The 21,965-nt window shown below is 45.7% G+C and overlaps 1 protein-coding gene and 1 pseudogene across 9 annotated transcripts in view; one reads left to right on the top strand and one right to left on the bottom strand.

The window, feature by feature from the left end:
• LOC148886001 (junction plakoglobin a-like) overlaps positions 1 to 21,965 on the bottom strand; it is a 146,669-nt gene that overhangs the window by 41,467 nt on the left and 83,237 nt on the right. For all 9 annotated transcript variants that reach the window (XM_089018451.1, XM_089018450.1, XM_089018447.1 and 6 more), the window contains 2 exons: positions 11,860 to 12,113; positions 8,904 to 9,142 (listed from right to left, as the gene is read on the bottom strand). In XM_089018451.1, coding sequence (XP_088874577.1) covers positions 8,904 to 9,142; positions 11,860 to 12,113 — 493 coding nt within the window. The remainder of the gene's footprint in view (positions 1 to 8,903; positions 9,143 to 11,859; positions 12,114 to 21,965) is intronic.
• LOC148886002 (uncharacterized) lies at positions 18,443 to 21,204 on the top strand (annotated as a pseudogene).

The raw sequence follows: 21,965 nt of genomic DNA, 5'->3' as shown, positions 1-21,965 counted from the left end.
GTGTTTTGGCAGATTTTTACTCGTGGTTTTCTTTGATACTTTATACTTCTGATGACTTTGATGTTTGAGATTTTGTTCCTGCTGACTTTATTTTAATACAATTTGTCAAAAACACCCTGTTGCTCCCTCATGGCCTTTTTTTGGGGACCCACCACCATCACCACCTTGCATACCATGACATAAGCAGAGCCTGAATGTGGGAGGAGGAAGGGAAAGAGGAGGAAGGAAATCATTTATAAGTCCAACCTGGTTGGTTTCACCACGCCTCTCCCAAACCTAGTCTCGGTAGTAGGAGTAGGTGGTGTGTCTGGAAGATTCTGCTGTAGTGGTCCTGCTGATGGACTTTCTGGATTGCCTTCCGAGTACTGTTCCGCTGCATCAAAACCCCTCTGCTCAGATGAGAACCTCATTGGGATGAGATAACGCCGGTTTTGTTTGATGCTCCCATGGGGTCCCTCCACCAGATATGATCGTGGAGAAGAATGTCATTTGATGACGGCTCCTTCCGCCCCTTGTTCCTTAATCCACACACCCTGTCCTGAGTTGAGTCCATGCTCAGAACGAATAGCTAATGCTAAACTGAACTGAACACGTTTTCGAGAGGGGTAGCCCTGTAAGTGAGTAAGGCCAGATAGGGGTCATCTGCTTTTTTCAAGAGGCTTTTGACCATCTGAACTGCACGTTCTGCCTCGGCATTGCCTTAAGAGTATTGCGTGCTACTTGTCATGTGGCGGAACTCATAGGACTCCGCGAATGATGAAAAGACCGTTTCGAAAAACTGGGGGCTTCTATCCAAAACCAGAACGTCTGGAATCAAACAACAGCTTCTTCCCCCAAGCCATTAACTCTTTGAACTCTTTGAACTATTTCAACAGTAGCCAAAATGGAACTGTATAGTGCCACTTAGCAGTTTTTTTTTTTGACGACGATACTAGTGCAGCGTGTTCTACCGGAAACAAATTCCTTGTATGTTCTACATACTTGTCAATAAAGATGATTCTGATTCTGATTCTGATCCCATGGTGTGCATAGATCGATTTAAGGTGGCGGATTACCTCGTTCGATTTTGTGGAGGCCAACGGAACTATTTCCACATATTTCGACATGTAGTCTACAACCAGCAAGTAAGTCTTGTTTCCGAGCACGGAGAAATCTGCTCCTAGCTTCTCCCATGGGTACAGTGATAGAATCATTGGCTCTCTGTGGTTTCGTCTCTCCTAGCAGCATGTTCGGTAGTTGAGAACAAGCTCGTTCAGTCGTTGGCTTAATCCAGGCTACCATCCCGGCTGCCTCGCTCACTCTCCACACTTTACCACACTTTGGTGACCATGCAGTTTAGTGACAACATTTTTTCTCATGGTTGAAAGTATGACAAGTGTCTGTCCCTTCAGTTGTATTCCGTCATGGACTGTATGGAATGCCTCTACAGCCTGAGTACCGGTCCATTGGGGTCGTGTTTGAGCCAGCCTTCTGTGCACAACTGCGCAACATGTGCACACACACATGTTGTCCATCTGCAGCTGCTCTCTCAGCCTTTCAAGATATTTGGTTGTTGCCGGTAGGTTCTCCATCACCATGTTAACGGAGATCTTCATATCTTTGAGCAATTCTTTGTCAGCTGGTGTGTCCTCCTTCTCCACGGGACCCCGAGACAGTGTGTCAAGTGTTCATAGGAATTTTCCTAGGACGTGAGAGATGGAGAAAGAATAGCGCATGAGTCACTTTCCGAAGCGGTGTATCCGCGGAGGTAATGGATCCACGGCTTGGGACCCCAGGAGACTCCGGAGAGGCTTGTGTTCTGTCTCCATCAAGAAATTCTCCCGATGAGAAAGTTACGAAACCTCTTGCAGGCCCAGGTCAGACCCAGAGCCTTCTTCTCCACTTGAGCATATCTCTGCTTTGTAGGTCTGTGTAAGCTCTCAGTCATACAGGAGTGGTCCATCGATGAAAAGGTTGCATCAGCCATCATCTGTACTTCTCTGAAGGTGTCGGATGATTTGCTTCTCATCCAAGAGGCGCTCAGTTTGGGGGAAGCAGAGGAATATTCACTGAGGCTAAACTGATTACCTCTATTGTCCTGACTGATTACTTCTATTGTCCTGCCCGATTATGGGGTCTAAGACTGGCCTGATTGCCCGTCTGCATGCTACTTTGGAGAAAAGCCAGGAGGCAGGCTTTACTCTCAGCTTAAACAATTGTTAAGGGTCAAAGTCAGAGGTGACAAGAGACAAGAGTCCTTTGGCAACACAAAATTCCTACTTATTTCAAACAAATAAACACTTTAAGGCAAAAATTAGTGCATCCAAAAGATAGGGTGCGTGCAACGAGCCCTAGCCCGCAGCTCACAGATCTCCCCAGAAAGGCAGTATGAACATGACAAGTGATGTAAACATCCTCCATCTCCTCCTTTTCACCTTTTCTCAGCAGCAGCCCTAGAACACCCACGATATCAAGAGGGCACCGCCCTGGTCCCATGAGTCGTTTTGTTTCCCTTTTGAGTTTACAGAGATTGTTTCCATATATTCTCTTGAAAACTTTGTGGAGCTTAATGGTGACATCGGCACCAGTATCGCGCTGATTCATGTCGATTTTGATCATGCACGGGTCTCAGTCTGTGGCAACATTGTCAAGGAGGATCGCCTTCTCAACCTCGTCCTCTTCATCTTGTGTAAGTTCATGCGCAGATTTATACTTGTATACGCTCTGATAATGTCCTTCCCTTGCGCCCGCAAGCATGACATTTTGCCTCGTAAGCTGGGCAATCACATTTTGAATGGGATGGAGAGCTGCCATAATTCTCGCATACCCCTCTTTCCTTTTTTTTTCCGCATACCCCCCTTTCCTATGTATCTGCTTATTGCCATATTAATGTGTGTTTTTAGCAGTCCTTTGTTTGCTCTTGAACACTGGCAACAGATTCTGTTCACTTGCCTGTGAATTGGTGACCCCTCGCAGATAAGACTGTTGCCTCTTCCCCTACTTTAGATTTTTAGATTTTTTAGATACGCGAAAGACAAAGTACGACTCAGAAGACCCCATATGAAGAAAAACACAAATGGGTTTGGTTTTCCCTTGCCCGGACGCGCGTCACCTTTCTGGAGCCAGGCCTGGAGATGGGGCTCGTTGGCGAGCGCCTGGTGGCCGGGCCTACACCCATGGGGCCCGGTCGGGCTCGGCCCGAAGAGGACACTCTCAAGGGCTCACCACCCATGGGAGGGGCCAGAGGGGTCGATTGCATTGCGAGCTGGGCGGCAGCCAAAGGCAGGGACCCTGGCGGTCCGACCCTCGACTGCAGAAGCTAGCTCTTGGGACGTAGAATGTCACCTCTCTTACAGGGAAGGAGCCCGAGCTGTTGCACGAGGTTGAAAAGTTCAGACTAGACATAATTAGGCTTGCCTCCACACACAGCCTGGGTTCCGGTACCAGCCCTCTCGAAAGGGGTTGGACTCTCTTCCACTATGGAGTTGCCCACGGTGAGAGGCGTAGAGCAGGTGTCAGCATACTTATTGCCCCCTGGCTCGCCGCCTGTACGTTGGGATTCACCGGTAGACCAAAGGGTTGCTTCCCTCCGCCTTCGGTTGGGGGGACGGGTTCTGACTGTTGTCTGTGCATATGCACCAAACAGCAGTTCAGTGTACCCATCCTTTTTGGAGACCTGGGGGGGGGTGGGCTGGAGAGCACTCCCCGTGGGGACTCCCTTGTCCTGCTGGGCGATTTCAATGCTCATGTGGGCAATGACAGTGAGACCTGGAGGGGCGTGATTGGAAGGAACGCCCCCCCCCCCCCAATCAGAACAGGAGTGATGTTTTATTATTGGACTTCTGTACTCGACACGGATTGTCTATAACAAACACTTTATTCAAACATAAGGGTATACATATGTGCATGTGGCACGAGGATACCCTTAGTCACAGTTCGATGATTGACTTTATAGTTGTATCATCGGATTTGCGGCCTCATGTTTTGGACACTCGAGTGAAGAGAGGGGCGGAGCTGTCAACTGATCACCATGTGGTGGTGAGTAGGCTCCGTTGGTGGGGGAAGATGTCAGTCCGACCTGGAAGACTCAACTGTGTTGTGAGGGTTTGTTGGGAACGTTTGGAGGAATCCCCTGTCAGAAGGAGTTTCAACTCCCACCTCCGGCAGAACTTGGCACATGTCCCGGGGGAAGTGGGGGACATTGAGTCTGAATGGACCATGTTCTGTACCTACCTTGCTGAGGTGGCAAATCAGAGTTGTGGCCGTAAGGTGGTTGTTGCCTGTCGTGGCGGCAACCGCCGTACTCGCTGGTGAACACTAGTAGTAAGGGATGCCGTAAAGCTGAAGGAGTCCTACCGGGTCTATATAGCCTGTGGGACCCCTGAGACAGCTGACAAGTATCGATTAGCCAAGCGGAATGCAGCCTCGGTGGTCGCCGAGGCAAAAACACTAGCATGGGAGGGGTACGGTGAGGCCATGGAAGCCGACTTCCGGGCCGCTTCGAGGAAATTCATTTCCACCACCCGGCGCCCCAGGAGGGGAAAGCAGTGCACCACTAACACTGTGTACAGTGAGGATGGGGCGCTGCTGACCCCGACTCGAGACGTCGTGAACCGGTGGGCAGAGTACTTCGAAGACCTTCTCAACTCCACAACACGCCTTCCTTGTAGGAAGCAGTGTCTGGGGACTCTGAGGTGGGCTCTCTGATCTCTGTGGCTGAAGTCACTGAGGTGGTTAAAAAGCTCCTCGGTGGCAAGGCCCAGAGGGTGGATGAGATCCGACCGGAGTTCCTAAAGGCTCTGGATGTTGTGGGGCTGTCCTGGCTGACACGCTTCTGCAACATTGCATGGTCATCGGGGAGAGTGCCTCTGGAGTGGCAGCCCGGCCGGTGGTCCCCCTTTTTAAAAAGGGGGACCGGAAGGTGTGTTCCAACTACAGAGGGATCACAGCCTCAGCCTCCCTGGAAAGGTCTATTCAGGGGTTCTAGAGGGGCGGGTCCATCAAAAAGTCGAGCCTCAGATTGAGGAGGAACAGTGTGGTTTTTGTCCCGGCCGCAGAACAGTGGACCAGCTCTACACCAGGGTACTAGAGGGTGCATGGGAATTCGCCCAACCAGTCTACATGTGGAGTTCTGTGGAGGGTGCTTCGGGAGTATGGCGTACAGAAACGCCTGATACTGTCACGTTCCGGCGGCGACAGTGGCAGCTGGCGAGCAGGAACGTGTGGTATAGGCGGTGGATCGTAGAGCAGGACAGAGGCGTGGGTACCGGCAAAGGATTTATTAACATAAAGCGCGGGTCCGAAAATACGCGGACCCGGTAAAAACTCGTGAAACAAACTCAAAATGACAACTGACAATGTTAGTGGGTGAGTGGCGGCAATCCACCCAACCACACTAACCAAGAAAATAAAGTGGCACACGGGGGTGCAAAACAACCTACGACGCGGTGCAAACAACAAACGCGTTCGTGGCTAAAATCATTCCTCGGGCGAAGCAAATAATGTACTGGTAACAAGTTCCACGTACTAGCTTGGCATAAGGCGAAGTATCTTCCGACGCTGGGTGGATGCCAGCGTCGGGTTTAAATGTCCACAGTTAATGAGGAGGGAATTGACAGCAGCTGGCGAGCGGCGGGAACGGAGGCCCCGCCCCGCTGTCAACTGGCTCATGACAGATACGGGCCGTTCGGTCAGAGTCTGGTTCGCATTGCTGGCAATAAGTCGGAATTCTTCCCAGTGAGGGTTGGGCTCCGCCAAGGCTGCCCTTTGGCACAGATTCTGGTCATAACCTTTATGGACAGAATTTCTAGGCGCAGCCAAAGCGTTGAAGGTTTCCGTTTTGGTGGCCTCAGTATAGCATCTCTGCTTTTTGCAGATGATGTGGTACTGTTGGGGCCTTTAAGTGGAGCTCTCCAACTCTCTCTTGAGCGTTTCACAGTCGAATGTGAAGCGGCTGAGATGAGAATCAGCACCTCCAAATCTTAGACAATGGTTCTCAGTCAGAAAAGGGTGGAGTGCCCTCTCCAGGAGGAGAGGGCACTCCAGGAGGAGGAGCAGGAGATTTTGCCTCAAGTGGAGGCGTTTAAGTATCTGGGTGTCTTGTTCACGAATGAGGGTGTAAGGGAGCGAGAGGTCGACAGGCGGATCGGTGCGGCGTCTGCTGTGATGGGGACTTTGTACTGATCTGTTGTGGTGAAGAAGGAGCTGAGCCAAAAGCAAAGCTCTCAATTTACCGGTTGATCTACGTCCCAACCCTCATCTATGGTCACGAGCTATGGGTTATGTCCGAAAGAACGAGATCCCGGATGCAAGCGGCCGAAATGAGCTTTCTCCGTAGGGCACAGGTGTCAAAGTCAAGGCCCGCGGGCCAAATCCGGCCCGCCTCATCATTTTTTTCGGCCCGCGAAAGCAAATCAAACTCGTTAAATTCCATGATGATTGCTAAAATCTGAGCCAAAATTTCATATTTTTGGATGTCAACCACAATAAAGGTCATTATTCTTGACTTGAGATTTGAAAATGAGTTATTCATTAATTTGCTGTGTGCTCTATATGTAATATTTGAAGGGATTTAAACATTCTAATGGGTTCCCCAAATTCATAACGGCCCTTGAGAGGAAACCATAACTACAATGTGGCCCGCAGCAAAAAAATGACTTTGACACCCCTGCCGTAGGGTATCCGGGCTCTCCCTTAGAGATAAGGTGAGAAGCTCAGTCATCCGGGAGGGGCTCAAAGTTGAGCCGCTTCTCCTCCACATCGAGAGGAGCCAGATGAGGAGGCTTGGGCATCTGATTAGGATGCCCCCAGGACGCCTCCCCGGTGATGTGTTCCGAGCATGCCCCGCTGGTAGGAGACCCCGGGACGACCCAGGACACGCCGGAGAGACTATGTCTCCCAGCTGGCCTGGGAACGCCTCGGGATCCGCCAGGACGAGTAAGAAGAAGTGGCTGGGGAGAGGGAAGTCTGGGCTTCTCTACTGAAGCTGCTGCCCCCGCGACCCGACCTCGGATAAGCGGCAGAAGATGGATGGATGGATGGATGGATTAATCCGCATCCAACTGCATGCGTTCAGACAATCTTTTGTCCCATAGTACAACTACAATTCTGTCTCTGATCAGTTGATTGTGTAGCGTCACATAGCTACAATGCTCTCACAGCGCATACAGTACAGTGACAAACAAATCCATAGTCTCCTGTTCCTTTTTATAGCACATGTTGAAAATAGCACGCTCAAAGATGACATTTTTCTTGACAACGAAGAAGTCTTGGAGTCCCCTTCGCACTTCTTGGTATGTGCACCGTTGAACCTCCGTCAGATTCGACCCACCTTTGTCACCTGCTTTGTCACCCATGCAGTATATAAGTGTGTTCACTTGATTTTCTTCAAACCCGGCATTCAGGTTACTGGCCACATGCAGATTATTGGCCAGGTGGAATCTTTTGAATCCCCTGATCCATTTGTCCCACTCCTATAGTTTTGAAAAGTTGAAGGGATGGGTGTTGAACATGGTGAACGGCTCCGCTGTGACGACCGGTCCCACAGTCCGCTGTGCACCTAGCGGCGCAGCTCCATTAACCCGTCCGTGCTAAGGTGCCTTCCTCTCTATCGGTCATTTAGCCTTTTCCTCTTTGCCGCATGTCCAAAAGATCCACTTTGCACACACCACATCAACTACAGGACTTCTGACACCATGTCGTGTTATGAAATGAGGCACACGTGAGTCCAGCTGTTGCGTCAACTTGGGTAACTTAATGGTGATGGAACAAATGAGGCCTCATGATGTATTTTGGTATTAAGATAGAAGGGAGCGAGAGATCCACAGGCGGATCGGTGACATGGTGCCTTCCTCTATTTCAGTCATTTGGCCTTTTTCTCTCCGCCACATGTCCAAAAGATCCTCTCCGCACACACCACGTCAACGACAGGACTCCTGACACCATGTTGTTTTATTTATTGGAACGAACCTTACTACCTTGCCAGCAGACAACAAATTGGATTGTGAAGACAAAATTAATAGGTTAATGAGTGATTCTAACACTTATGAGCAACTAAAAAGGGTCCTTTCCAATAGATACAATTAAAGAAATTATAGACTGTCTCCAAAAGTTAGAGAAAGAAAAACTAATAGACAAACAGATGTATTTGGGATTATACTCGGACGAGTACACACCATATATCTATGGACTGCCAAAAAAGGTTTCCCCCTCAGACCCATTGTTTAAAATCTAGCCAAATAGTTAAAAATGATCTGAGCTCCGTTGGTTGATAACACAGAACATCACGTAGGGAACACCACAGGATTTGTAGAGAGTATCAAAGACCTGAAATTAGAGCAAGAGGAAACATTGGCATCATATGATGTGACTTCGCTCTTGACATGTGTTCCAACCCCCAGACGAGACTGCTGGAGGACTCTTGTCTGCATGAAAGAACCTGGTAGATGTGGTCTGGTTTAAGACCGGACCACATCTACCAATTAGTGGAAATTTGCCTTAATATTACATATTTTCAATTTAGGGAAAAAACAAATTACAAACAAATTCATGGTTGTGCTATGGGCTCACCAGTTTCACCCATAGTGGCAAATCTGTACATGGATAAACACACAATGCATGTGTTTGGGACACACAGAAAGATCTGAGCTGGATTTCAAACACTGCACTTCTGCACTCAGAGGCTGACGCATTAACCAGTCCATGATCGGGCCACATAGAGTGGAACATATTAAAATGTATTTATTTGTCTAACTTGACAAATGAAAATACATTTTTATCTCCGAAATTATTTCTTAGGCGTGGTGGTCGACAAACTGCAATTAATGAAAATGTAACAAAACATAAGAGAATATCCAAAAATTTGTAGGGAAAAAAAAGATCTTTTTGATTATGAACCTTTTGTATTTCAGTTAAAATCATTCTACCTCAGCATGCAGACAAGCGCTGGTATCCCTCCAGACTTAAATATGACCTGCAGTCCCTCACTCTGGTGTGACAAGCTGTGGAGGATGCCTGCTGTGCAACGAGCCGTCTCTATGTCCACTGCCGTTGTCATGGCACGAACCACAGCTACAATCATGGTTGAAGATTGTACCAGAACTCGGCGACTGGCTTCTTTACGAGTGAGTTGGTTGACAATCATGGCTGCCTTGTTCACCACTACCTAGTAAAAAGAGCAATATCATTAAAAACGTGTAGCGCCATTTGTTCAGGTTTTGGTTTTTCTTGCTGGGTGAGGGGAGCGGATAAAGCGCTGGTCAGACCTATGGCAATGTTTTTCACTCCCACGAGGGGGCAGCATTGGCCTTTTGTACAGCCTCCCCCATTTCAAATTCAGATAATTCCAGACCCATAAAACTAGGAAATTAACTGTTTTTTCTGCTGAAAGATGGATGTTAATGTAGTCCTCAAACTCAATATTCCGTGGGTCCTGCAATTTGAGTGAAAATAACAACAACCTTGGCCCTGGAGTGGACACATTTTTGCACGTTTGGCAGTGAATGAGTTAATTTCCATTCATGTTTCAAATACAGTGATACCTACGCTGACGAACACTTCAGCTCATGAACTTTTTGCCTCACGAACATTAAATTTGCAAACATATAGTATAGAACATAGAATCACACGGTCGCACAGCGCCACGGTGGCTGGCGGACTAGTTTTAGTCACCCCTTTGAGTGCGGACGTGGTTTTTTTATCGAGTGTTCTTTTGCTATTATGGGAGCGAAAAAGACCCCACCACAGGCTAGCGTTAAGCCGAAGAAGACACATAAGAAAATTATGGTCGAGCAGGACACCATCGAAAAACACGATCGAGGGCTGCGTTTGTGTGACTTAAAGGACAACCGACACCATTTTTTTTTTTGTTTCCTGACAGCAGAAAAACGTTTTATAGCATATAAAATACCCAAAACACGCAGGCTATTTTCAGTCAAATGCAAAACACCATTAAAATGACATAAAATTGCGAAAAACTGCCACTAATGACCTCAAAACTGGAGAGATTCAGAAAGTCCAGGCCCTAGTTCGTGACATCACGTCAGGAAACTCCTACACAAACTGCCTTGCTCCAGAATCAAAACAATGACTTCAGAGAGTTCAGCTTCAGAAAAAAATCATTTCTTGTTACTCATCCAGTTATGAATATGATTCAAATAGTTCTGAAGAGGAAAGCATAAGTGTTTGCGATCGATTAAAGAAGTCCTTCCGCATCAATTTGAGCCGTAAGTGACGAAACTGGTGAAGGACACGACATATGAAGCATATATGAAGCTCCGTGAATAAGCAATATAGCATCCATTGGGTGATATGTGGCATATAAGGACATGAATAACAAATGATAAGCTACATGATGTCAACATCAATGCAGATTGTTTACTGGTTGTGCATGCAAAACGCTGTTTAAACTTTCACGATTTGTGTTGTCATATTGTATTTGTGCTGTCATATTTGTCATTTCATTTTTTTTTTCTTTTGACTTGAAGACGGCGCCGCGAGAGTGGCGCTTTCCAGAAGCTCATGTATTTTGTTTTTCTACTTTCATTCCTTCCATCACTTTGCTGCTGTGAAAAGTAAATTTCTCCACTGCGAGACTAATAAAGGTAAATCCAATCAAAATCCAAGATGAAGAGCTCCGAACTTGCGTATGAATGACTCCGGTTAACTCCTTGTTCCGATAGGTTTGCTCCGCTATTATGACTATTGCTCTCTTTCACCACTCGAAGCAAATTTCTACCCAATGTCAGGCCGAAAGGATTACAGCGGTTATCCAAGCGGGCACTCCGGGGAGCTCCTCGGCTGGTGCTATACTGCTCTGCTGCGTTGGAAATGCTGCATTGTTTGTTTGCTGGGAATTTGTGTAAACGTACACCTTCTTTATGCGTGTTACTGCAATTGGCTGTCACACGATTAACCATTGCATTATTTATGTCGTTTTCCTTCTAATTTTGCGATCAACACAGTGGTTTCAGTGTTTCACAAAGTACTCATAATGCATTGTGTGTCGCTTTCTTGGTCAGTGGCGTTTCCTCCGTGACCTCACTCCGGGATCGTCATCAACTCAAAAACAAGACTTCATGAATATTCAGCGCGAGTCTTAATACGTAAAATATAGCTAACTAGATAGATAGATAGATAGATAGATAGATAGATAGATAGATAGATAGATAGATAGATAGATAGATAGATAGATAGATAGATAGATAGATAGATAGATAGATAGATAGATAGATAGATAGATAGATAGATAGATAGATAGATAGATAGATAGATAGATAGATAGAGAGAAGCCTCTTGGATGAGAAGCGAAACGTCTGACACCTTCAAAGAAGTAGGGATGACAGGTATAAAAACCTTTTCATCGATAGACCACTCCTGTACGACTGAGAGCTTACAAAGACGTTTAATTACAATACAATAGCACATTTATTATACATAACATAAGGTATATTTTGTGTAATTTTAAGGCTTATTTAGTAGAAAATTGCGTTTTATGGGGACCTCGAAAAGGATTATTCTCATTTTTTTATAAAATGGTTTGCACATCTACATTTGCACAGTATACAGTTGACTGTTTTTATTTTGTTATGCTCAGAATATCTTGTTTTCTATCCTTTCACCCCCCACCCCATCCCCTTTCAATTGCTGCTGTGGACTGCAAATTTCCCCATTGTGGGACGAATAAAGGTTTTCTGATTCAGATTTTAATCGTTTCTTATGGGAAATAAATGTTCGGAAGACGAACTTTTCGCCTCACACACACTTTCTGGGAACCAATTATGTTCGTGAGCTGAGGTATCACTGTACATGATTACATTTTTTGTATACTTTTTTAATATTTTTTTTTTGTAAAAATCATGCAAAAAAAAAGAAAAAAAATACCGGATCATCATCTGCAAGGAGCTTCGTCAACTCTGGCACTGCTCTTGTGGCCAGCTCGGCGTCATCCTGGTAATTGATCAAATGAACTATGGCTGTTTTTAATAACTGTGAGGGTTGGGCCAGTCTTTCCACGTTGCTCTGTTGTGCGGGATCTGCTTGAACTGGGATAGCTTCCTCTCCCTCCACCAGTGTCTCAGGAAACATGGCTGCCCTGACACGCTGGGCCCGGGTTAGTGAGTATTGAGCATCTACATCTATGGAGAAAAATTGAAACAGAGAGAGTAAGAAGTCACATTTTTCATCTATTATTGTGATCGAGACTCTACAGAAGAGAAGTTATATTTTTTTAAAAAATCATCTTTTTGTATGTTTGGTAGGCCGACCACAAGGCCAATAGACAATGGAGCACAGAGACCTGGGGTCAATTTGAGGCAAACAGACCCAGCCTATTAAACTGCCATCATTGAGTAAGAGGGTAAGAGATCTAATCTAGATAAAGGTTAGATTAGCCAGGTTATAAATGTATCCATTCATGGAAAGGCCACTTATTTAAATAGCTATGTTCTGTTGATTTATGCATGTTGATGCTTGCACCAAGGGATGACTTGGTACCTCCAGAGGACCACCGGGGGGACGTGCAGGGGCGTTGTATTCAAATAAAGAAGGGTGTGTTTTATTAATGAATCTATTGAATTTGCACGTACTACCAATAAAAACCTTGGCAGAAGCTGTAGAGGTGAGGTTTTCATTGAGAGGCACAAGGAGTGGCTTCATGAAAACCACCTCCTGCTGTGAAGCACAATCTTTATGTGTTCGAGCCTTTGTTCAAACTGTCCAAGCCAACATCTATGACACATAGTCATACTCAAAATTGGAAAACAATTTTACATGATACTTTTTGCTCGTTTTAATCGGTGGCAGTTAAAAGGACTTCCGGCACGACCATTCATTGTTGTGTCATTTTTTGTTTCACCATGTAATGTTTTGTTTGCTACTTTAGGCCTTTTTGTGATTTTGTTTTCAGATGTTGTTCCTGCCGACTTTATTTAACTCATTTAATGCCATTCCCAAATTTATTTGAGACTTGTAGTGCCATTCACAAATTTGTTCGGGTTTGTATTTTACGTGGGGCGATAAAGCGCTGGTTGGACCTCTGGCAAAATGTTCTGGCATTTGCCTTTTGCACAGCCGTCCCCACTTGCACATCATATTATTCCAGAACAATATAAATGAGGAATTAACATTTTTTTCTGATGAATATGCTGCATTGGATATTTATGTAGTCCTTAAAATCGGTGGGTCCTGGAATTCGAGTGAAAATGACACAGTTCTGCACATGTCTGGAAGTGAATACAATTTGTCAAATACACCCTCCCCCTCCCCCCTGCCTTATTTTTTGGGGTCCACCACCACCACCTTACAAATCGAGAGAGAATGACCCGACCAACCACTGGACCTTGCAGGCAAGTGCTTCTCATCAGGCTGTCACCTTTCTGTTCCCCGGCAAGGCAAGGGTTGGCGTCGCCTTCCCCTTCCTGTTTCCTGGCAAAGCCTTTTATTTCCTGTTCCTTGGTGAGGCATGGGTTGCCGTTCCCTCCTGGTTCCTGTTCCATGGTGGGGCAAGGGTAGCAGTCAACTGCGCTTCTTGTAGAGTCTACACGAACGATTGTACCTCAACACTCCTCGCTGTCAAATTCAAGTACCAGACGATACCACGGTCATCGGTCTCGTCAAAGACAGCGATATATCTGCGTACCAACAATTGGAGCAACTAGAGCTCTGGTTCTGCCGACACAACCTATAGCTCAAGATGGTAGATTCACTACAGCTGCCCCACGTCAGCCGTCGAGACCTTCAAGTTCCTGGGAATAACAGGAATCCCAGGACATGAAGTGGATGTACTTCCTGAGGCTGGTGAAGAACCACATGCTGCCACAGGAGGTGCTACGGCAGCTCTACACAGCAGTCATCAAATTAATTATGTGTTCTTCCATCACGGTTTGGTTCAGGGCCGCCACAAAATAGGACAAAATCCGACTTCAACGGATGGCGGAAAAAAATCTTTGGCACCACCCTACCCACTCTCGAGGACTTGTACATTGCAAGAACCAAGACAAGGGCACAGTAAATCCTACTGGAACCACCGCACCCTGTCCACCTCCTGTTCTAGCTACACCCCTCAGGCAGGCATGCTCACCAAATCCACCAGACCATTAAACAGCTTCTTCCCTTTCGGCTTTAATTCTCTAAAAAAGTAACCCAAATCTAACTGTATAATGACTGCAATTTTGGACAACCCTATGGAACAGTACCCCATTATAGTATTTGGAGCTCCAGCTCTGTCCTGATTTGAACCACTTTTACTGATCTATATAACCTCCAGCACCAGACACTTTGAGGTGATCGAGGACATCTGCAAAATTGCAGATGTCCTCGATTACTTGTTGTCCAACAAATACAACAACTGCAGTGTGTACTACCAGAGAAAAATTCCGTATGTGTTCTAAAGGAAGACTTGGCCAATAAGGATAATTCTGATTCTGAACTGAGTAACAGTCTCACTCGTGGTTTGGTGGGTAACTTTAAGCCACAAAATGTATATTAAATGCAGTATTGGGGAGCAGCTTGAGTCAATGCATGTGTGTGATTTAGTTTCGCTATACAAACACATTTTAAACATATTTTCTATTTCCTTTTATTTTCTCTGACTTCCTGTCATCATGTCACATTCTGTCTGTCTTTACATGATGTCACATCCTGTCCAACTTTATAAAAGCTCTCCCAACCAGCCCCTCTCTTTCCTCTTGGGGTGGGCAGTCACATTTTGTGCCATCCCAAAGATTAAAGAATCTTTTTGTTTTTACTTTTGATTCCTGATTCATTCAGTATGACCCTAACATTTGGTGCAGAGAAGTCCCGGGAGTCTAAACTACTGCAATAGGCCTGAATGCAACGCTTTCAGATGACGACGGCTTCGAGCCAAGGGCAGTTGTTGATGCTAATCAGGTAAAAAAAAACTTTTTTGCAGCCAATCAGGTAAAACGCAACAAAACTCAGCAACTTGATGGTATATGTTGCGGGATTTTTATTAATCTCGTGGTAGGTTCTACTGGCCATAGACAGAGTATCGAATTTGTCGGCAATCCAGGGTCGGCAGCTGGGCTGTGTCCAAGTGGGGATGTTGCTCTGGCTCGATCCGGTGAATGTGGAAAAAAAGTTCCCTTCCAACGGAGTCGAGTGCTTGTTAGACTCGACCGTGACAACAGGCGGAGTGTGCTCTGTCGGCCAGAGAGGGGTTTACTTGGGCAAAACTGTCGCGGTTGTAGCACCAGAAGAAGCCGTGCTCAATGTGCTAAATTTTCAAGCCAAGTGCCACATGAATTGGTCCCCAGGCAGGTGTGGAGAGACGTGCCAACACGGGCCTCAAAATTATATTCTGTTTAGCTGGGTTCATAGCTTTTTGCACCAAGTGTACAGATGGCTTGTGCGGGTTATTTGTGGAGCGTGATTGATGATATATTCTAACCTTGCAGTCTAGTCTACACTCTGCTTTGGAACTTCAAATTAATGTTTAAACAAGTCCAAATTTCACTGTTTTCTATCCATTTTCTCATTCTCTCTCAGTCTCATTCTCTGTCAGCCTGTCTCTTCAATGTTTAATCCCCCCCACTGTTGCGTTCTTTACCAATGACGTGGCTTTAACGTCATTTAAGACTGGGGGTGCGGAATCGAGGATAAAAAAAAAGTCGGCTGCCATTTCCTTGTTAGGAGAACAGCCTCACTCTCTCTCTCCGACTATAAAAAACTCCCCCTCACTGCTGCATTTTTGACCAATCACGTGGTTTTAACCGAAGACTGGGGAACGACGAATAAAGGACAAAGGAGATGGTAAATTCCAGAAAGGTCTTTACTGAGACACATAAAGCAAACAAGAGATCAGGCAAACGAGAAGAACAGCGTAACAGACCTGCATACTGCTGGGTGACAGGGAATAACGGAGAATACACCGGTGCGGACCGAACGGATTGGGTGGCTTATATAGCCAGAAGGCACAATTAAGGGAATGAGAAACAGGTGAGTGAGTCCGGAGAGCAGGGAGGGGAGGGGCCCGCTCCTGGCGCAGAGGAGGAATGTGACACTTGTTAGGAGAACGGGCTCGTTCGCGAACGACACAGCACTCATTGTGGCGCTCCATGTGTATCCCAAACAATAGTTCGAATGCCAAGGTAAAATTTTCTTAAATTTAACGTTCGTAAACCGAAAATTTCATACGCCTAGGCGTTCGTAAACCGAGGTATCACTGCATCTAGTAGCTGATAGGCTCATTTGAAATGATGTCATTCCCGCCGTATAACTACCTCCGGTGAGGGAGGGGCTCTTGCTCTCGCCGCTCTCCCTCAATGGAGTAACATGTCTCTGCACTGTCCGAAAGATTCAAGAATCTTTTTGTTTTGTACTTTGGTTCCTGCTTGATTTTTACATTCAAACAGGTGCTTTTTTTGACTCGGACCGTGCAACAGGCCTTGGCTCTGTCGACCAGAGGGGGTTTACTCCGTCTGGCTGTGTGTTCTGTATTTTATGTGTTATGTGTGTTTTATCTACTTAGATTTAAGGCATAAAGAAGATTGCCATAAGGGTTTACAGATAGCCCCACAATTTTTTCACAGGAAATGTATTTGTGTGTTGCTAAATTTAAACATCCAGAGACTTCTCAAATTCTTTTGTTCGTTGACAACGTCTTAATTGCCTCACCGACTGAAGACGAGAACAAGACTGTATCAATAGCTACGTTACAATATTTACAAAAGATTGGTAGCAAAGCTTCTTCTATCGATGAAAAGGTTTCTTCAGCCGTCATCTTACGATCGGGAGTACAAGGGACTGACAAACGACTTTGTGGAGTGGTGCCAGCAGAATCACCTCCAGATCAACACCGGGAAAACGAAGGAGCTGGTAGTGGATTTCTGCAGGAAAGAATCCTCACCTGCACCGTTGAACATCCAGGGTTCAGACATTGAGAGGGTGACCTCCTACAAGTACCTGGGTGTTACTCTCAACAATAAACTGGACTGGACTAGAAACACGGATGCCCTAATCAAAAAGGGACAGAGTCGCCTCTCCCAACTCAGGAAACTGAGGTATTTTGGAGTTCAGGGGTCATTCCTAAAGACTTTCTATGACTCTGTTCAGCCATCCACTATGGAATTGTCTGCTGGTCAGGAAGCATCACCACCCGGGAAAGGAAAAGACTGGAGCTCCTTGTCAAGAGGGCCAGTTCTGTCCTGGGCTGCTCGCTGGACTCTCTGAGGAGGTGGGAAACAGACGGACGCTAGCTAAACTAAAAGCTATGATGGACAGCCCTTGCCACCCCCTCCTGCCCACCCTGACAGCACTGGGTAGCTCCTTCAGCCAGAGACTATTACACTCGTGCTGCAAGAAGGAGAGGTACCGCCGCTCATTCCTACCGACTGCTGTCAGGCTTTGCAATTCTCAATGATCAGATGTGAAAAAAATGGACATGTAAATATGGGTTGATGCAATACAGCTACAGATATCAATATGCCACATATATCAATAGTCCACTTGAAACTTGCACTATGTACAGTTTTTATGAAACGGTTTTGCACATTTACATTTGCACAGTATTCTATCCTTTCACCCCCCCAACCCATCCCTTTTGAAATTGCTGCTGTGGACTGCATATTTCCCCATTGTGGGACGAATAAAGGTTTTCTGATTCTGATTCATCTGTACTTCTTTGAAGGTGTTGGACGTTTCGCTTCTTCAAGATGCTTCTCCAGCGAACTGAAGTCTTACTGGTAGTTTTGGCCCTATATATATATCCCTACTGTCCAGACATGGCAGTGACAGACTCTGCTATGATAGGTGCCTGCTCTCAGGTTGGGGGGAGCAGAGGACTACTCCCTGCGGCTCCACTGATTGTTCTTATTGTCCTGACTAACGACTGGCCTGATTGCCCCACTTGCTCCGGTATCACCTCATCAGCATTACTAATCCTATGTTGCCTAAGCAGGCTATTGTACGAACAATCCAAATTGAACCTCACACCACCAAACCGGTTTAATGAAGGATTTAGATGTTTTATGAAAATCGCTTCTTTTACTCCCCTTTAAAACCATCTATGTTATTCCGCTAAGATTTTAACCTCATTGTCATCAAATGAGTTTGTGAGTGCTCTCCTGATATGTTTTGACTCCTTTTCTCTACCTTCGCCACTTGTTGCTATGAGTTTCGCCCTTCTGTCTTGCTACAAAAACATGGACAAAAACTGAGGACAGTTGCATTTTATTCTAAAAGACTTGACCCGGTGGCAGCAGCCCTTCCGGCGTGTTTTAGAGCGGTGTGTGCTGCACCGTTGGCTGTTCAGTCATCAGCTGAACTTGTACTTTTCCCTCCCACAACGCCAATGGTCCTACATGCAGTTGACTTATTGATTACAGGGACGAAAATGACTTTCTTGTCACCAGCACGACACCTGTTGGTCATGACCACCCTGCTAGAACAACCACACACAACAGTTGAGAGGTGCAATAGAATTAATACTTTCAAGATGGCGCCGCGAATGGCAGCCTCGGTCACACGTTCCCTAGCATTGTTCCTGGTTTTGTCATTGGCATTTGTTTTTTGCAACCCTATGCGGCTTAGTCACACGAGGAAAGAGTGACTGAGCATTGAGGAGTCCACTCTTGGATTATTTTAACCGGCACAACAATATACACAAGGTGTTTCGGGGCTGATCGCGAGTGGCGCAGCCGCTCTGTACGGAGCTTTGAGAGGCCGACGGAGAAGAGGAAAGCGAGCCGGCGTGCTCGTCAAACTACGGGAGCGGGGGTTTCGAACGCAAACAAAATGGACGAACTTCTTCTCCTCAGAAAAAAAATATAAAACACGTTCTGCTGCGCTCTGCTTCACTGAGACCTGGCTCAGTGACCGACACCCAGATTCCGCGCTACCATCTCCTCAGAGCCAACCGCGACGCGGAGCAATCGGGGAAATCCAAAGGTGGTGGAATATGCTTCTACATCAATGAAGAATGGCACACTGATGTCACGATGCTCGATGCACACTGCAGCCCTGGGTTGGAATCGCTGTCTCTCAACTGCAACCCATTCTACTCGCCACGTGAGTTCACCTCCTTTATTCTCGTCGGCGTGTACATTGCGCCACAGGCTAATGCTGACACGTGTATACAAATGCTAGCGGACCATGTAAACAAACTCGAACTAAAATATCCAGAGTCACGCCTTATCATTTTGGGCGATTTTAATCGAACACATCTAAACCATGAACTTCCCAAATATAAGCTGCACATTGACTGTTTTACCAGAGAAGAAAACATTCTGAATCACTGTTACACAGCACTCAAAGGAGGAAAAACCGATCGGTTGCGCATGCAGCATTGGGTCTTTCTGACCACTACTTAATACACTTAATTCCCACATACATACAGAAACTCAAATGTGTAAAACCGGTAGTCAAGACTGTGAACAAATGGAAAGATGAAGCAAAGTTAGCTCTTCAAGAATGCATAGCCTGCACGTCTTTGAAACTTCAACGGGCACATTGGGTGAATACACAGACACTCTAACATCATACATTAGTTTCTGTGAGGACATGTGTGTACCAACGAGGTCCTTCCGCTCCTTCAACAACAACAAGCCATGGTTCACTCCCAAACTCAGGCAGCTTAGGAAAGTGTAAGAGACCGCATTTAGAATTGGAGATTGAGCATTTTACAAACACGTCAAAAACCAACTGAAAAAGGAAATTAACATTGCAAAGAAAAGTTATGCGGAGAGGCTTAACAAGTGTGGAATGGCCTGAAAGCAATAAACAAAATATTGTTTACCACAGTGGTGGGCCGTCAGAGCCAGCAAGGCCTTCTCTGCTGGCCTAACATAATCAGACATCATTATCATAATTATAATAAAAGTCAATTGCATTAAAAAAGTATTTTTTCTAAATATATATATAATTATTCTACATACTATTTTCTTGATGTTATATTATATCCATTTGGTTATGCTCCTTTCAGTGTTGTAGTTTTAGGTCAGAGTTTTTAATCCAATCAGAATTCAGCTAGCTTGTGTCGCCAGGCTGTATGAAATCTGACTGACGCCTTCAGAATCAAGAGTGAGGGCGTCTGTGCGCTGTACATGAACGGGCACATGTAGTTGAAATATAGTTGCAATAGCCAATCAGATCACGAGTTGGCACAGTAAGGCCAGCTAGAGGGCCTCGCGTTGAACATGACATGTACGCGTCCTGTGATTGGATACTCACTTTACCTCAGCCCTCAGCGGAGGCAGCGCTATGCAAATCAACCAAGCTACAACAGATCAGACCCGGAAACGTTAGCAGAAAAAAACAAGTATATCTACTCGCTTTTTTAACCCACAATGGCTGAAGGAGAGGACAACTCGCTGTCACATGTAGGCCTATTCTCAAGAACAAATGAAAAAGATTTGTTTACTTTTATTTTCAACAAATAGTTCATTTTGTGAACGTCTTGTTGTTTTTATTATATTAAACTTTTGTAATTTAGCGTAAAATCTTGTTAAAGATTGCATATTCTTGGTGGACTTAATAAAACTTTGTGGACAAATGATTTTAAATGTCCTTTTATTTTTAAGTGTTTGCAGTATCACGTATAGTGACAAGTTCTAATTGCTGATGCAGATTTATTGATGTGTAATTGCTCTCGAAAATAGCCTGTGATGTAGACGATTAAGGTGATGCCACGCCCAGTACTGCGTGCGTGTGCTTTTGTAAATGATCTCCAGCCGTTGTGTCAGAAATTATGGTATTACGTCAGAAATTATGGTATTACGAGGGATATTTGTTCAAGTCGGACTAAGTAGGACTTCACTGAAGGCCGCCACTGGTTTACCATCCCCCTAACAATGGTCTGGCTGATGAGCTAAATACATTATTTTGCCGACCCCCATTTCCCACGTCTGCCCACCATTACCAGAAACTACCGTATCTCCGCCCATTGCCCTACAGTTCTACAAACTGCACGTGAGACGGCTCTTCAAGCAGCAGAAGATCAAGAAACCTGCGGGACTTGACAGAGTGTCCCCATCCTGCCTGAAAGTTTGCCCCAACTGGCAGTACGATGAGTATCCATCTTACTGTCAAGTCCAACAATGTTACAGGATGCATGGATTTGAGGCTCAGTCCAGGGCTTCCTGGACATAACACTGAGCTCCCCATGACTCTTTGCATCATGCCATCTTCGGTATCTCCAATCGTGATTTCAATCCCCTCGTCTAGCCCTTACAAACCACGTATCAGGCTGAGAGCCCCGGTGGCCGCGGCTGACAGCACTGCCCAAGGCCCAGGGGTCATGGACACGTATCAACAGTTTGCAGGGGAAGGTCGGAAGAGAATCAATGTGAAGCTTGGATTTAACCACCTAGTTTCTCTTGAAGGCCCTTGGGTTTTCTGAATGATAAACCAACATTGGTTTTATCTTAAAGTCACCACTGGCATTAGCGCAAAACAGGAGGGTTAGACTATCTTTCATAGGTTTATGCCCAGGGACAGACTTCTCTTCCTGTGTTATGAAAGTCCGGTAAGGCAACTTTTTTCTAAAAAAGGCCGGTCTTATCTGCATGAAATACTTGCTGAGGAACGTAGCCTTCTTCTTTCACCATTTTGAGGATCCCTTGTAGGCTTTGGCAGCTTTACCGTCAGAACTGGCTGCATCACCATGACAGACAACGCAGTGAATGTGTAAGTTAAAGTTCTCGAACATCCGTTGCTAGCTTTAAAACCATCAATAAACGGCGAACTTCCAGGTTGCCGCATGACAATCTCAAAGTGAATTTGCCGTGCTTTCTCGGATGTAACTGATTTATTCACGCTGTTGCCGGCTAGCTGCTTTTCGTTATCCAAAGTAATAGAAGTTTTTCAACCTCTTCTATTGCCCTAGACTGTTGCGTTGACAACATGGAAACACCATTAGCGACACATGCACATTTAATAGCTTCTTTGTTCCGAAGGATGGTAGCAATGGTGGACTTAGCATACTGCTACTTGGCCCAGACAAAGTCAGACAAATGCACATCTTGTTGGTGTTT

Source organism: Hippocampus bargibanti, linkage group LG17, assembly GCF_051943395.1.
Source record: "Hippocampus bargibanti isolate YZ-2025 linkage group LG17, ASM5194339v1, whole genome shotgun sequence".
NCBI classification, from domain to species: Eukaryota; Metazoa; Chordata; class Actinopteri; order Syngnathiformes; family Syngnathidae; genus Hippocampus; species Hippocampus bargibanti.
This window is presented reverse-complemented; position numbering and strand designations above follow the sequence as displayed.